A 16,967-nucleotide genomic window follows, 5' to 3' on the forward strand; every position below is an offset into this window, starting at 1 on the left:
CCAGCATTCAACATTTAACAGAGAAAGCAAAACAAAATACCTTAATCTAGCTGTGATGTTAAAGTTAACCGATCAAGAGCGAAACATTACAAAAGTCCATCAGCTGGCACATAAGCACAGCTCCCAAAAAGTATAAATAGAAAGCAACCGATGAGAAGAAAGATGACTGAAGGAGCGAAACTCTCTCCAAAGAGTTTAAATTGCAGCAAGTGGCGAAGTTAGTTCGCAGAAAAACAGACATGAGAAAGTTTACTTCTCACAAGATAAAAAAACTGACGTGGTTAGAAAGTCATCTTACAATTGGTGCCAATCATTTGACGTTTTCAGACCTACCCCCAACCCACACTCTCATGAGAGTCCTTCATTTGGGACAATGGGGGAGGGGGGGAAATGAGAGAAAGAACTCATTTTAAGGCAATTTGAGTCTATGCCCCTGTTAAGAAGTGTTCCGCAATGGCTGTCTCAGACAATTACAGCCTCTCAAAGTACCAGATTTATTTTTTTTTTTTCCAAAACTGCTCCACTCCAACAGAATTGTGCAACATAGACCTATTTACCTTACCAACCCTTCCCCCCCAGATACTTCAACAGAATGAACAAGCATAACTACTTGACCTCAGCTTTTAAATCGCGATAAATCAGCTGCCACATACTCTCTAACAAATTTAACAAATTCGTGCCCAGCCCCTCCCCCGAGTCAGCTCAAAGGTGTTTGTTAAAAGCATCTCTCGACGATCTCCTGCCAAGTGCCGTTTTTGTTACGGGGATGGCGAAAAAGAGAGTCAGAGACGGACAGAAAGGCTTCCTTATTCACAGCCGATTAAATTTGATAGCGACAACCCATGTCAGTGAAAAATTTCGTTGGGGTTTTTTTTTTTTTTTTTCAAATCCATCTGTTAATCTAAGCAGTCCAACTGCACCCTTGTCACGGTCTTTCCAAGTCGTTACGGACTTTGTTAGGATTTCTCTCTCATACTTCAAGCGCAAAAGGAGCAGACAGAGCTAGTTATAGAAGGGTCCCTGCTTTGTAAGCAGATTAAAATCGGGCCCCTGTGCTACCGAAACGTATTCCTGTACTTCCTCGTCCTAGGTGGGTCTCTGATTCACGGTCCCCAGAGGTCCCTAAGGGCACAGCGGGAAGCCTTGGCCTTTCTCCCTTGGGCTGCAAAGGACCCTCTCTCATCCCCCCCCTCCTCAAACCCATCTGCCGACACCAGCCAGGACGGACACGCCGGGCGCCGTGCCCCGCCGGTGCGGGGACCGACCGGCCGTCGGGCAGCCCGGACTCCTCGGGAAGAGCCCTCGGCGGGGCAGCCCCCGCCCGACCGCCCGCGCCCAGAGACGAGGGGCTGCCGCCGCCTTTCGCTCCCTCAGGGCGAGGACGAAAGAGGAAAAATAAGGCGCGGGGCAAAGCCCGCCGCCCCGCTGCCCTCCTCCTCAGCAGCCCCTGCCCAGGGAAGCGCCCTGAGGACGCCTCCGCCGCCCCGCTCACAGCCCACCCCCCCCCCCCAACTCCACCTGCCCTCAGGCGAACTGCCGGCGCCTCTACCCGAAGCCCTGTCCGCCGAGCTACCCCGGCGCTGCCCGCGGAGCTGGTACCTTCGAGGACTGACGGCGCCCGGCCCTAGCGAGGCTACGGGTTAGCGGTAGCGCGGGCGGCTCCGGCTCCCGCCGCGGCTCGGCGGCTTCCACACTCGAAAATGGCGCCCAAACGGCGAACTCGAACCGAAATTCGTTAGAAAAACCGCGGGGCACGCTGGGAAGGGAGGGGGCCGGCCTCCCGCGGGTTTGAAAGGAGGAAAAAAAAAAAAGCCCCGCTCCCGCGCCATCTTGTTTTCCGTTACTGCGCGGACGGGCTGGGCGGGATAAAAAAAAAAAAAAAAAGTAAAATAAATCCCCTCGCTGCGGGGAGCAGGTTTTTTTTCGGGGGGGGGACAGGGAGGGGAGAGGCTGGCGGTTGAGGGTGACAGCGGCCCCACGGCCGTGCCCGCCCGCCCCGCGTGGAAAGGATTTATTTTAATTTTAGAAGTAGGTCAGTGGGCGGCGCTTGGTTGCTGGGCAACGGGCGGCGAGGTGGTGGGGCGTGAACGGGCGCTGTTATTTAAAAAAAAAAAAAAAGTTAAAAAAAAAAGAAATAAAAATCGTGGGGACACGACGGTTTTAAAGCGGTATTAATTAACGGGCGGCGCGGTGACGCCACCGGGCCGTGTCACCTGGTCGGGGAGGGCCCGTGAGGTGGCGGTGGGACGACGAGGAGGAGGAAGAAGAAGAGGAAGAAGAAGTCTCGCGGGAAGTAGCCATAGAGACGGAGCCGCTTGGCCGCGGGGGGAGCGGGCAGCCGCCGCCTTGGCCCTGCCGCTCCCGTGGCGCCGCGGGACGCCGCGGGGACGGGGAGGAAGGCGGGATTAGCGCGGAAGCCGCCGGGGCTTGGGAGCCGGCCGCTGAGGCAGCGGTCCCCGCCGCTCTGCGCTTTCCCTCCCGCTGCCGGCGCAGGTAAAGGCAGACTGGGGAGGCGGTGGCGGCGATCCCCCTCCCTTCGCCGTCGGGGGAGGCTGCCGGCGGCAGGTCTGACTCACCGCCGCGGTGGGCGAGAGGGTCGGGAGCCGTGACCCCCGGCTCGGCGTGGGAGGAGGGCTGGACGGAGGGGAGGGAGAGCTGCGGGAGACAGCCGGGCAGCGAGGTAAGGGCGGGGGAGTCCCGAGCCCGGCTCCGGATGGCCCTGAGGGAAACGGGCACTGGTGCTTGCCTGCGGAAAGCGCGGCGGAGGGAGGACGCTTTCTCGCGGGGGGACGGATAATCTGCTGCTTGGGAAGCTGGAAACTTTGAGGGAAAAGGGGGTGCTGGCACGGCCGGAGAGCGGGCTTTGCTGCCTGTGTGGTGCCTGAGGCTGTCCCTCGGGTTTGGGGAGGGGACGCAGACGGGGCGGGAAGAGCTGCGTTCCCTCACAGCGGGGAGCCAAAGCTGCCCCGTGGACATCCGTGCTGTGAGGAGCCAGCTCCTGCTCCGCCACCGCCATCTACGCCCTCTCTTTCCATCCTGCCGTCTGTCCTTCCCTTCGCTCCCCCCCGCCCGCCGTCTCTGATCCTCATCTCCTCGTTCAGCAGCTCCGGAGGGGAAGCAGCTGAGGGGAGGAGAGGGCGAGCAGGGACCGGGGCGAGGAGGCGTGGGGCTGTCGGTGTAAGACTGTGGGACCAAGCGGGAGTGTGAGGCTGGGAGAAGCCGAGCCAAACGCACCGTGCCGGAATAGCTCCTCGTTATGGCCCTGTCTTTTTTTAAAACTCCTAGTAAATGCTTTCAGCTAACCTGCTGTTGGAGTCGTTGCAGAGTTGTATGTAGCGTATGTACTAGGATGGGTAATGATGGATGTACCTGTTTGATGACAGCAGGTGAGCTGTCTGACGTAAGGGTGAGCGTTCTGCCGTTTAGATGCACATAAAGAGTGTTTAAGCCGCTTTCAGAAATTATAATAAAGTTCTGGTCTTGTCTTTGAAAGGAAAATAACAGAACTCCATGTAGCGGGAGCAGGGAGGGAGTGCAAGCTGGAAGCTGACAATAGCGACGTGCCTGCTGAAACTCTAAGTGAAAAATAAACAATTAAAAACTACCAAGCAGCGACTGAAAAGGTGGGTTTAGCAAGGTGTGGTCTGCACAGCAGATAGAAGCAGATAAGATCCACGCATCCAAATAAATGTGAGGTATTCTGTTAAGCGGGATAGATGCTTACATTAAACTGGAGAAGAGATACTTAATGCTGTTTTACTCCATGTGATTTCTTTGCTGTATACAAATTGTAAGGTTTATGTTTGGGGATTTAGTTTTAGAATTTGTGGCAGAGAGACTAGCCCTGCAATTGATCAGCAGAAAACGTTGCTGCATACTCTGGACGGGTATATGCAGGTGCTGAACAACGGCGTTGCCACCGTATGGAAGTCAAGGACATGATTAAAAGGCTACTTTGAAAGTTTAGTACAAACTTAGGCCCCTTTTAAATGTCTTGATGATGAGACTCCCTATGCATTTTTTGGATAACGGTAGGAGAAGGAAATCAGACATTCAAGTATAAGAGATACAATTATTTAAAAATAACTATCGTGTGTTAATTAATGTAAAGTAGGGTTGAAAATAACTTATTTTATTCTTTGGGCACAGAAAATTATGTTTTAGGACTATTATCCTTTTAATGCTTCTTAAATTCTGCATAGTAACTGTTTAACACACAGTGATTTTTGTAGTGAAAAAATTCCAGAAGATTAGAAGGCCACATTGTGCATCATCATGCACTCCTCAGAGTATACCTTCTGCTCTCACCCTCTTGCTCTCACTTTTTTCCATCCTGGAAGACAGAAGAATTTTAACCTGGATCAGTGCCTCTAGCCTGTCCAGGCACAGACAGACAAAGGCTTTTGCTGTTACAAGAAGGAAGGGGACAAGAGGTGGGACCCCATTGAGCTGCTTGTGGAATTACTGTGTTGCAGTAAAGTATCGTGGACATTACAAATAGGGGTGGATGAAAGACTAGGGTGTTGTACCATTTTGTCACAGCAGGATTATTTTCATAGTATGGCTTTTTCCTCTAAATTTTCTCACAGTGCTCTCGCTAAGCATGAAGTTCCTTGAAAAGTATGCGATTCCGGGTTTTCCCTTGCTACCTTCACGGCTATATGTCAGCACAAGAGAACTTCAGTGTTTCAACCTATAATGTTTCAGTAATATGTTCTTAGCATCACATGTTCTTTAAATTGTCCAGTGTGTTTATACTAAGCGATCAGATAATGTGGAGTTGGGTACTGTACAAACAGAATTCCCTTAAAACTCAGGTCTGTTCTGGTGCTTATTTTGTCACAGTACTAATGTAATATTACTTATTTCAAAACTTTTTATTTTTGTGTGTTCCTTTTTAATTTTGGCTACTTATATAGGTGTTTTGTTTTATTACAGTTATACACCTACATATCTTTTTTTAATGCTCCATCTGAATAACTGAAATGAGACTGAAGACTTCACTTTTAAAGGAACCAAAACATATCCTTTGTCTCAGAATAAACTGTAGAAAAGCTTGTTAATTCTGAATAGCCTCTTCTCCAGAAAGGATTTCTTTATGATAAATGTCATGGTAAAATATTTGTAAATTGCAGGTGGCTTTTTTTTTTCGTTTTCTTTTCTTCACCTTGCCATTCAGTGCAGCTTTTAAGGGCAACGTTTTAAGAGACGTTGAACAATCTTAAAGTAATACCTTCCCTTCAGAAGCTATCAATGTTTTGCTAGAAAGTTTTGAGTTTGTTTTTTTTCTTTTCTTATTAGTAGTGATGTTAAAAGCTTTCCCAGACAGTAAATAGGAGTAATGATATATCTACTTGCTTGTAATAAGACATGCATGTAGCAGATGTAAACAAAATTGTAATTTTCCTACTGACAAATTAGATATGTCAAAAATTTATATATGATATGATGAGGTTAAACCAACACGTTTGAATGATTGTGCACTAAGACCCTTCTAGAGGTGTAACCCAACATTTCAGCTATGTTTCAATAAGTATGCATCATTATAAGAATTATATTTTTACGTGATACAGTTTATTTTTTGCTGAATTTCTACCAGCTCTTTTCTTGACACAAAAAAGCAAAAAAAGAATGAAGAATCGTATTTTCTTTATGTAAAACATTCCATGTAATCTTATCAAAATAATCTTCCTGTACTGTTCCTTCAGTTTCGTATAACCTAGATGAGATATTTTGTAAGCTTATTTTCAGTAATTAAAATTTTCAGACTTCCTTAATTTAATTAAACATAAAGAATTAGTTAGCTGTGTGGGATGGACTACGGCTGACGAGCTATATTCCTGCAGCGATGATCACGAAATTATGAAATGGAACCTTTTAACTAGTGAGACTACTCGAGTGGTGAAACTTCCAGATGATATTTATCCCATAGATCTTCACTGGTTTCCCAGAAGTATAGGTGGGAAGAAGCAGTCCCATGCCGAGAGCTTTGTTCTAACAAGTTCTGATGGTAAGTCAATTTAAAATATTTATAATTTCATACCACTTTGTGCTTGTGTCACTCAAATACATGAGAAATTATTTGCAGTTAAATAGTCTGCAATAAAGCAACTTCAGATACCTATATGCCAGTTGCACTGGTGTAAAACTAATAATTGCTTCAAATTTATTACATTGTATTACTGTAATTTTCTCCGATACAACATTATCAAACATACCTCTGACAGCAGATATGTAATTTTTTATGTGAGGTCAATTTCTACCATCTTTTTTTCAATTTCATAAACCAGTAGCTTTAAATGTGTCTGTACTGCATGCCTACATAGGTACCAGATCACTTGCAGGTGTGAAAACTGATGACCAAGTTACTGAAATTGCTTGACTGTAATGTTTAATATCAACGTAGTCCATTTCTTGGACATGTTACAAGAGCATGTCTTGTATCTGTCTTCTGTGGAGTCTTGAATATCCCTCTGAAGCATCTAGTTCTGGCTGTTGTCAGAGATGTAAGACTAGTATAGATGTCCACTATAGTGGCAGATGTATATCTGCCACGTATGTCTATCCAGTATGCTGCTATTTGTCCAGTATATTAGTGTACTAATACTAGACTATATGATCCAATATAATAGCTGCTGTATTCCAGTGTATGGATTCTGTTTTGTGGAAGGGAGGCGGGAGCAAGAAGGTTTGATGATTGCTTGGGGTTTTTTTTCCTCCTCCCCAAAGAGACTAGGAATTGATTTTGCCCGACTTGCACACAGTCAAATTTTTCTTCCTGCGTGAAGGCAGATATACTCATATCCCCAGTTCAGTGAAGAAATCTTAGGTAACTCGTTTCATTATTATTTTACATTTATTATGAAGCAGTCCGTACTGTTCAGGTCAGAGTTTGTCTCCTTAGTACTGTAATGGGGATTATGTTCCATGCCATCGGGAATTTTCTGTGCAAGTTTTCCCCTTTGTTTTTTTCCCTCATCCCTTTTCTTTAAGGAAAAACATTTGGAGTCTCTTCTTCTTGATCAAATTCTTTGTTTGAACAAAATACGAAAACTAATGGTAAAAATAACTTTTCTTAACACCCCCCCCCTCCCTTTTATTTCTGTTACAAAGAACCTACCGTGTGGAAACACTGTTGTTCAGATGAGAGTGTTTCTTCCTGAACCTACCAGTTTTAAAAAGGGGTTGATCCTTTATGAAATCTGCTGGTTTACATTGACCTTGTTATAAAAATTGCGTTGGGATAAAAGCTCTGCTAAGAAACAAGTCCTTGATGTAGACTGGGACTGCCTAACTGGCAATCCACTGGCAAGAACTGGCTGATGGGGTTGGTGTGTTAGTTTGTGAATGATTTCTGATACTTTCCTGTGTTGCATCCAAGATCTTGGCATACAGGTGACTTGGAAGAGCTGTATGACTTGCTTGCAGAAGCTGAACAGTCCTTATGCTGATCCTAACTTTTTATACCTTTGTGTTTTACTCAGTTGATAATGCTGTTGAAGGTTTCAGAGTAAGTCAATTAAATTATCCCGCTGGTACTAGTGATTATGTGCCACAAAAAAGCAGATCGCATCAACATACTAAACTTAGTTTATATTCTTTTGTCAGTGGTCAAAGATCTTGGTGGTAAAGCTGTATTTCTACACAAATGGTAGTGATGGGAGTTTCTCAACACTGAACTCAAAGCAATATGCTGCTCTAGATCTCTGCCAGCTTTTTCAGGCAGAACAGATCATGGTCAATTGTTGCAGAGAGTTTCCATCAGGATAATAATGGCCATCTGCCCATGACCCTGTTGATAGCTTTCACAGGGACCTATTGATAGTTTTAATGGGACTGGTGGAGAATTTCCAGCTAAATTCTGCCCATGTTTTGGCCAGAACCTTGAATTTGTGGGTCTAGTGTGTTTTCTTTGGTGAGGGGAACTTATTGTAGGCTTTTGGCTAGCTTCACAGTGAGCTTGATTGGGAACAGAAGGTTTGTTACTGGGCATTAGCAGTCTGGAGCTGATGCGTCCAGCATGGCTTTCTGTACGGATGGAGAGAAGTAATATGTATTTGAAGAAGGTAGAGGAAATTCGTTTCTTGCATGAAATTTTGGCGATTTCTCTAACTTTTGGCAATAGTTGCACTTAAAAATTAGGAGGGCTGAGAATTTAGTTCACAGAGTGGAGGCCAAGATTTCAAGATACTCAGTACTTCCTAAGGAATAAATGCACTGAACTTAAAGAACAAAAGCAGGACATCTTTTGGCCAGTGTCTGAAGGTTGGCTCCCTGTAGCTTCCTAGAGATATGACGTGGGGAGGGAACATGAGGAGAGAAGTTTGACCAAATAGAGTCGTAATTTTTGCAATACTTGGTGCTGAATTTTGCTATGAATTTTAGGCAGCTGGGTTTAATGAAGTATTGCTTGTAGAGCTCTTAAGGTGGAAATGGAAGCTTTTGTGAAAGCTGAAAGAAAGATTCATTTGTATCAATTATTATTAGCATGCATTATAGCATTATGCTTTGCGGGGGTGGGGTTTACCTAAACAAAGATGTTCTTCAGAACGTCAGTCAATGATCAATACTAACTGAGCTGATTTCTATGGGATTTCTATTCTTTTTTTTTCAGTGATAAACACGGGATGGAGGGATTTTGGTAGGTCAGCTGGTGCTCTTAATTCCTTGCTTTTTTCCTCCTTTTTTTTCCTTCTCAGTTTTCACATTTGTATTTCTAATGTCCTATTTCTGTTAAGTTCTAAATTGTATGCGTAAATAGTGAGCAAAAGAGCAAGTGTAGTGAGTCAGATCTTCCGTTAATTTATTCAGTCAGTTTTCCAGTGTTATTAAAATAGTATGGTAGTATTTCATGTTCTGCTTGAATAATGCTTTGACAGTTGATTGAAGAAATACATAAGGGCTACTACTACCTTCATGAAAAAGATGACTTTTAAAACTCTGCTATGCAATTTTTCTCTCTCATTTTTCTCTGTTTTTTATATCGCTAAGATATGTAAGGAAAAATAAATCGTATTCATAGATGTGTTTAGAGAGGATGAAAGTTGATTTTTTTTTTTCCAGAGGTGTTCAAAAATTACCATGTCACAGGAGCTATACATTCGGAAGTACTTTAGTCTATATGTGAACCCAGTGCAAATTTAGGTAAGATATCAGTTCTTAAGTGTAATGTCTAGTAGGTATGAATGCTTGCCCTTCTCCTGTAAGTGGAATAAGTGAAACTGCAACAGAGAGCTACAGTTTAGGAATAAAGATTCATGAATAGCACCATGTATAGGTAGGCCCCAGAATCTTTTCCAGGATGCATTAGGACCTTTGCAATTAACTACTAGAATTTGGATTACTTTAAGTGATATAAGTCAATGGCAGAGGTTTAAAGTGAGGAGTCCTTGCAGCTTAGCAGATGATTTTTCTTGCTGCTGAAGATTTTAGTTGTGTGTGACCAACAAAATCTAAACCAGTCTCTTAATGTTGATCTGCATTTTCCTCGATCAGACTTTTGTGTTCATTTGCTTATAACATTTACCAAAGTTTTTATGTCTAACCTAAAGTTATCATCCTAGGATTCTAGCTAATGTTGAAGTACTTTATAAAGATTCCAGCTACAAGACTGAAAAAGGAGAGGAAGGTCAGGAAAAATGCTGTCTCCTCCATAACAGTAAAAAAAAAAAAAAAAAAAAAAAGATTACTGAATGAGAAAAAAATTCTGTGAATGATCATGTAGTTATATCTCTTAGAATTCCTATGCACTTGAGAGTATCAGTTCTATCACTGTCCAGCTTTTGGAGATCAGCTTGATTAACTTTCACTTTCTTTTAATGCAGCTGTTTCTTGCTTGCATGCGACAGAAACTGTTTTCGCTATCTTTGCCAACTTTATTGCACTGGCGTGTTTTTTGTTTTTTTTTTCTTTTTACAAATGTGTAGGCCCTTCAAATTGTCCAGTTCTCAGCACATCCCTAAGGCTCATCCTCTTAATGGTGTCGTAGCTGGGATAGGTATTGTCTGATCAAAGTCTGCAGTCCACTAACTTCCGCCGTTTCCCAAGATGACACATCTTTCAGTTCTTCAAGCCAGTCCGGTGATCGGTCGTTAGATCATTTTGTATTGTTCAGTGAGTCGAGTTTGTATTCGAGCCTTGCATTCCTTCTGGACATCTGAGGCCTTTATTGCTATTCCTGTCGTTAATTTGAATGCTACTGTTTTGCTAGCGTAGCACAGTGCAAAGTAGAACTGAGCTTTGCTGGATGAATTGGTATTAAAACTAAACGCTTTATGGTTGTTACAGAGCAGTAGATACTCTGCAATAGGAAGATAACATGCAATATTGCGGAAGGAAGATAGGATGTAATTTCTGTTTAAGTGAACAGAGTAAATCCCAATTAGTTTATATGTTTATAGAGTGCTAAATGTAAACAGAACTGGATGAAGAAACTTTTTTTTTTTTTCCCTTAAAGTTCTGTTCCCTAAGAAAATGAGACTTCCATGACTGGTATTTTAGGGGGACTGTCTGGCAGGGAATCAGTAACTTTGGAGCTCCTTGGTTGGTTTTATGGAAAGAGGCAGCCATGTGATGGAAAAATGCCGAAGTAGCGAACACCCGCACTGAGGGCGCAGCTGCAAGATGGGCTACAGACAGTCCAGGCAGGGAGGAGTCGTTATGCTTGCCCTCGCTGAAGGGAAACGTTCAGCTGGGGTCCCTTCTTAGGCAGTAGGGAGTCCAGCAACAAAAGCTGAGTTGGCTTGCTGTTACTTAGGAAATGAGTTATTTTTGCCGTAATTAGTTCACAGATCACAGTTAGTACTTTATCTTCTTTCTTGTAGGGATTTTTTACCTAGCTGACTGTTGTTAGGACTAAGGGATAAGCTCTTAGCGTTGATCGGTAAGTTCATCCTGAACATTCAATTTCTGGAAAACTGTTCATGAGATATATTTGCCAAAAATCATAGTTTGTTTTGGTTTTTTTTCCCAGTGAAATTGAAATACAAAGCAGTGCTAACCTAATTTGTGAAAGAATAAATTGAGATAAAAACTTAATGTAGAAAATTTCCAAGTTTTTATCTCCTAGTGTAACCTAGCACTTTCAACAGAGAGAACTTATCTTGTAAAGATTTTTTTTTTTTGCATAAGCAAGTGAATTATTGCATTGTAAAAGTGCATAAACAAGTTTTGTTGCTTAATTGCTATTTTCTAAAAACCTTACATTTAAAATTCTGTTTAACTATTTCCTATATAGCATGCCTTACGTGTCAAGTCTGCAATTTTCCTGCAACAGCTAATTCATCTCTGTGATAAGGATTCCTGGAAACTTGCTGAATCCAATGGAAATGGAGTATAATGTCTTTACAGGGTTGCATTAATTCCTGGTTGAACTCCAGATGTTTGTGAAATTAGAGCAAATGTAAATTTAATCCTCTTGGGTTTTCTTCTGAGTTGCATCTCTTGTGGGATATTGTTCTTTTACTTCCTACTTACATTGATCTTGTTGCTGCTTTTTTACAAAAATAAAGAATATGTTCAGCTTTAAACTGCTTATTAAGCACAAATCGTAAGTGAATAGACCTGTTTTTTCAACTTTTTATGTTATTGATAATTTTACATGAGGTCAGCATTTAAGAGTCTATGAAAAGTAATGAACAAAACATACAGGTTTTATATTCTGTATTTTAATAGGCTGCTAATCTCCCACTTGAAATTCCTCCAAAACTGGAGAGTCACTTTAAGATTGAGGACAGCTTCTGGCTTCAGTACTTAATAAAAATAAAGGAACAGTATTTTACAAATCTGAGATGTAAAGCAAGATTAAATTGAATCACTTCTATCTACTCCAGGCATACAGCTAAAATTTTCCCTTTCTTAATTGTGTATAAGGCAGTAAGTTCTAATTTGAAAGCCTCTACTACCTCAATGTTAAGTTGAAGAACAGAAGGCAGAGAAATCCATCAAAACGTTGCTTTTGGAGCAACCTCTATGTGTGAATGCAATGAAAAAAGCAGTATCTAATGAGTCACATCATTTGACTGTCATCAGTTGTAAATTCATATGTTGGAAAAGTAAAGAAGTTGCAGAAGTAAAGATGATATCCATGAAAATTTGATTTGGCCCTGTTCTGCATAAGTATTATGATACAGTTTTTAAATGCATGATCACATTTTTTCCAGATGAATTCTGTCTTAGGGCCTGAGGTGGACCTGCTTTTATATGAAACTGTATCCTGCTAGGCTGCAGTTTGCTATGTTTCACTAGTTGAAAGATGCCTTGTGAAAGAAGTAAAAGCTTGTGGAGTAGGAAAGGATGCAAAAGATTGGTAAATGAGTTGAATGTTTCCCTGTATAACAGGATTTTATCCTGTGCTCTGTGACATGGCCCATTGTTTTCCTGATAATATGACCTAACCGAAGTATTCAGTTGCTTGCCAACTGTCTGTTCTTTCATTTTAATTTATTTTTTCTCTTATGTGGTGAGGGCTTTGCTTACAGAAGTACTGAGGTCTCACAGAGTCTACCTAGGTCAGTGGAAGCTATTGTTTCAATATATAAAATGCCATAGAATTCTTTGTATCCTTAAAAAAGTAGTTTTGAATGTTTCCGATTGGATACTGAAAGTCGATGAACGCCTTTGAGTTAGATCTCTGTGTATGTTAGCTCCCGATTTGCAAAGCTCTTTTTTTTTTTTTTTTTCCAAGGGAAATTAGTGAAATATGTTCATAATGGCTATGAAGAGCTCAGCCACTTAATGATGAATACTGTAGGTGATGGCATGAGAATATTAAAACCAGAAAAGGCCATTTTGACAATTTAATTGGAGAAAATAGCATTTAGCCATTGAATTCCTGTGAATCCAATTATTGGTTATACACAAAAGATGAGAATCTCAGACCTGAGAGATGTTCTATAACTGATGCATTAATTATATAAAATATGTTTTATAATGATAAAATGACATAATGCATTAAATGTAGAATACCAGTACTGAAAATTATAGGAAACTAAAAATTAACTGAATGAGGAAGACGTGGTCTTAGTAATAATATTAGTTCTGTGAATTCAGAAAAAAATGGGATTAACTAGCTGTTCAGAGTACTCCGGTAGATACGAATATAAGTGCTAAAGAAAAGCAAAAATGTATAGTTGTGTATGATATTTAAAATGGTCTATTCAAATAAACTAATTTATACAAACCGTTCTTTTTCTTCAGTGTTAAAAATCTTTTGCTTGGAAATCTTTCATTGGCAGAGATTTGGCTGGATGATTGTGGCCATCTTGGCTACTGTGATTTGAATGTGCATTTAGTGCGGTGGTGTCATGCATTTTTACTTTCTGCGCAGTTCATAGTTAACTCTGTTATCACCTGCATACACGTATTGGTCTTAATAATGTGGTCCTTTACTGAAATAGTCAGGTATTTAGTTTCCAGTTCTGGCTCATCAGGTATGGCCTGTTTTATAATTCATATTCCCAAGCAGGATGTTAATAATGGAAAAATTATGCCATTGTAAGTGATGGAGCATTTGCACACACTTAGGGTGAGATATCTGTGTACCGTTATCTCAAAGAATTCTGGTCACTCTGGAAATTGCTTATAGTGGCTCACTGTCTGGCAGATTTGATAAAATGATTTTAAAAGAGTTTTGGTTTTAAAGTAGTTGATTTGAATCACTGAACTATTCTAAGCCGTGCGTTTGTTCTGCCACATGTTTCCAAGTCTTCCTTTGTCTGCTCTTTGGTCCAGTTTAAATTTGATCTTCCTGGATTTAAGCAACATCCCTCATTTGGAAAGAAAGACTTCCTCATGCTTCTGTTGAAATCATTAATAGCTTTGTTTTTGGCTTCTGTGAATTTCCATAACAGCTCCGCAATGCAAGCAGTAATACTTCCTCAGAGCGATGCACTCACCGATGGTCAGATTGTTCTAGCTTTTCCATTATCCTTTTGGTGTTGAGTGATTTTTCAGATCTTAAAAAAAACAAACACAAGGACTCTCCTGGGCTGCAGTGTATATACCTCTGTTCGTTAGCTTTCAGACGATGAAATAACATCAGGCAGTTGTGTCCCCAGAGAAACATGCAAACTTTAGAGGGACATAAGAAAAAGGAATAGGCAAAACAAAGATTATACATACCAAAAAGAAAAAAAAAATACAACGTTGTAGCTAGTCTACAAGTAGTTCTTCTGCAAGAGCTCATTTGTTTTGGCTAATCATAGCTGTGAACAACGTAATTGCATATTTTGTTCTTTGTTGTTGTTGTTGGTTTCTTGTCTTGTTTTGTGTGTGTATTTTTAACAGAAGATAACACTATTACAGTTGTAAATACCAATTCACAAAATTAGATATACTATTTGTATCTTGAACTTTTGTTTAGGGAAGTTCCACTTGATTTCAAAGTTAGGAAGAGTAGAGAAAAGCGTAGAAGCACACTGTGGAGCTGTACTTGCAGGAAGGTGGAATTACGAAGGAACGGCACTGGTTACAGGTAAGCGTTCTTAAAGTAATGAAGTGTTTTGAAAACTAAAATAACAGAAGAGCTCTTTCAAAATAAAGCCTTTTGTTTGTTTTAATATACAAAGTTGACATGCCATGAAGAAATGTAAGGGTACAAAAATATAGTATTAAACAAAATTTATGAAAGGTAAGTGCTTTCAATAAAATGTGTAGAATGTAAGTACTTTATGTGATAAATACAATAGAATGTTTTGGAAAAATAATTTAATCCTTGACATATGTTTAAAAGATGTAATCCCAAATTTCATAGTTTATATTGTAGTTACATTGAATTTGAATGAATAAAACTGAGTCTATTAAGTGTTCACACACTGGTCTAGCTTGAAATTCTTGTGAGAAGGGGGAAATGGAAACACAAAATCAACAATATAAATTAAGTTAGCTATAATAGGTTACTTTTTTTTATGTCTTCATTATCACTGAGGTTATTACCACCTTGTTTAATAGAAGTTAATTTTGCACTATTTGATTAATGCTGTTTTAGAAGAATGTTGTCTATTTTAATTAACAGAAGATCTAGTAAAAACATTTATCTTTTTTAGTGATCCTATTTATTAGATGTTATCCTATTTATTTGAAAGTAAATGTTTTTAATATCAGAGTGCTTAGATGTTTTTGTGGATGTTCTGTACTTCATAAAGGAGAATATTTGAATTTTTCTTTTTCTTTTCTGTTACAAAAAAAGGTTGCCCAGTTTGTACATTTATATCACTGCACATGACATTTGGGTTTTTTTAGCCAGCAAAGTTTACTGAGGCCTCATGGGCATCTTGAATATTCCTGTGCTTCTCTTTCTTAATTATTAGGAGTGGTGTAGATCCCGCTGCAGTCTAACTTTCCTCTCTGTTGAGGCTGGGAGAGTGATCTCTCAGTGTCTACATCTCTACATGTCTTTTTGTCCTAAATCTTTTGGTAATTAGTTGCTTTTGGCATTTTTGTCAAAAACTTCTATCTTGATGTTAAGGGGAAGCTAATTAAATTTCCTGTGATAGACTTCTCCTTTATGGGATTTATGTTGGTGTCAGAATTTTCTGCAGCCTCCTGTTGATCTAGCGCAGCTGATTTCTTTGGACAAATTCCAACTCAGTCCAGAAGTACTGAAGATAATTTTGGATCTGCTTGTTTCCAGACTCAGTCTGACTCTAAAATGCTGCCTCAAGGAACTCTGTCTGGCATGTTCCTCCGAAATCCCGGAGGGATAGAAATATTGTTCTTTTTAAAGACAGATTTGCCTCAGGAACTTCTCCAAAGAAAAAGTCAAAATTGCCTTTTCAGTCTTTTTTTTTGTTTGGTTTGGTTTTGGTTTTTTTTTGGAAGGACTGCATGACAGTTATGGGGAGTATGGGAATTCATCACCGTATCCAAACAGTGTACTCTGAGAAGATCAACTACTCTTATACCGCAACTTTACTTTGAGGAAAAGTGCATCATTGATGATACTGTATCAGTTAAAATATTCTTTATGGCTCTATTTTAACAGTATTAAATATGCACAAATAAGATTGTTTTAAAATTGTTTTTACACTTTTTAAACACTTAAAATCTACATCGACCAGATATAAAAACCTGAAATCTGGTAAGTAAATTACCTTTGAATGGAAGAAAGGCATTAAGCATCTAGGTGCACCTTTTTCCTCATTAATTGAGTCTGGGAGGCCTAAATGAAGGCCCAGAGCTGTACGTTTTAAATACGATAGCACACTAGGAAATCTGAGTTCTTAATGCATACATAACTATGCTGTATAGTGTATAAGAACTTAATCTTTAATAAGTAAACTGAGTTTCTTGGTAACATGTAGTTATGTTATAAAATTTAAGCCTTCCAAACGGAGCTTTCAGTTATCTTCAGTTTCACCATTTATCAACTGTGAAGCCTTCAGTTTAATACATAAAATCTGCTCCTGCTCTCTTCGGACTCCTCAGAGACTCATTTAATCAACCTCTGGGCCATTGAACTGTAAATAGATGAAAAGTACTAGCAATGGTGAATAGAAAATACAGAACTTGGGATACTTAAATAGTGATGGACTTTCTGTTCCCAGGAGCAGCTTCAGATAAGAAGACTGTAGGGATTTTCAGGAGAGGAAGAGACTTGTTGATAATAGCAGAAGAAAAGTCTTAAATATTTTTTCCTTAATATACTATCTGTTTGCATGTTAGGAAGACTATATAAACAATATTTACCTGTAAGAAGACCTGGACTTATTTTAACTCTAGTGTTTCCTAGGTAAATACAAGTGCCATGTTTGTTAGACTTATTATTGCATTTAAGTTGATGATTTCTGTGATAACTTTACAGTTGGTGAAGACGGCCAAGTGAAAATCTGGTCTAAAAGTGGAATGCTGAGATCCACTTTAGCTCAGCAAGGTAAGTTACTTTTCTTAAAGTTCCATTAGAACTTTTTAATTTGGGGTATTATGAAACATATTTAAATAACAGACCCTAAATCTGACAGTAATGGTTT

The 16,967-nt window shown here is 40.2% G+C and overlaps 2 protein-coding genes across 5 annotated transcripts in view; one reads left to right on the forward strand and one right to left on the reverse strand.

Moving 5' to 3' along the window:
* Nucleotides 1–1,672, reverse strand: part of SMC4 (structural maintenance of chromosomes 4) — a 40,860-nt gene extending 39,188 nt beyond the window's left edge. For all 3 annotated transcript variants that reach the window (XM_050902361.1, XM_050902362.1, XM_050902360.1), the window contains exon 1: nt 1,600–1,672. The gene's annotated coding sequence lies outside the window, so the exon portion shown is untranslated. The remainder of the gene's footprint in view (nt 1–1,599) is intronic.
* Nucleotides 1,673–4,947: 3,275 nt separating this feature from the next.
* IFT80 (intraflagellar transport 80) overlaps nt 4,948–16,967 on the forward strand; it is a 54,227-nt gene continuing 42,207 nt past the window's right edge. The window contains exons 1-4 of one of the 2 annotated variants that reach the window (XM_050902593.1): nt 4,948–5,022; nt 5,789–6,010; nt 14,363–14,473; nt 16,802–16,870. In XM_050902593.1, the coding sequence (XP_050758550.1) occupies nt 4,986–5,022; nt 5,789–6,010; nt 14,363–14,473; nt 16,802–16,870 (439 nt within the window). In that variant the 5' untranslated portion in view covers nt 4,948–4,985. Of the gene's footprint in view, nt 5,023–5,788; nt 6,011–14,362; nt 14,474–16,801; nt 16,871–16,967 lie in introns of those variants that run through there. The other variant, XM_050902594.1, reaches the window with a different exon arrangement.

This window comes from Gymnogyps californianus, chromosome 10 (genome assembly GCF_018139145.2).
Source record: "Gymnogyps californianus isolate 813 chromosome 10, ASM1813914v2, whole genome shotgun sequence".
Lineage (NCBI taxonomy): Eukaryota > Metazoa > Chordata > Aves > Accipitriformes > Cathartidae > Gymnogyps > Gymnogyps californianus.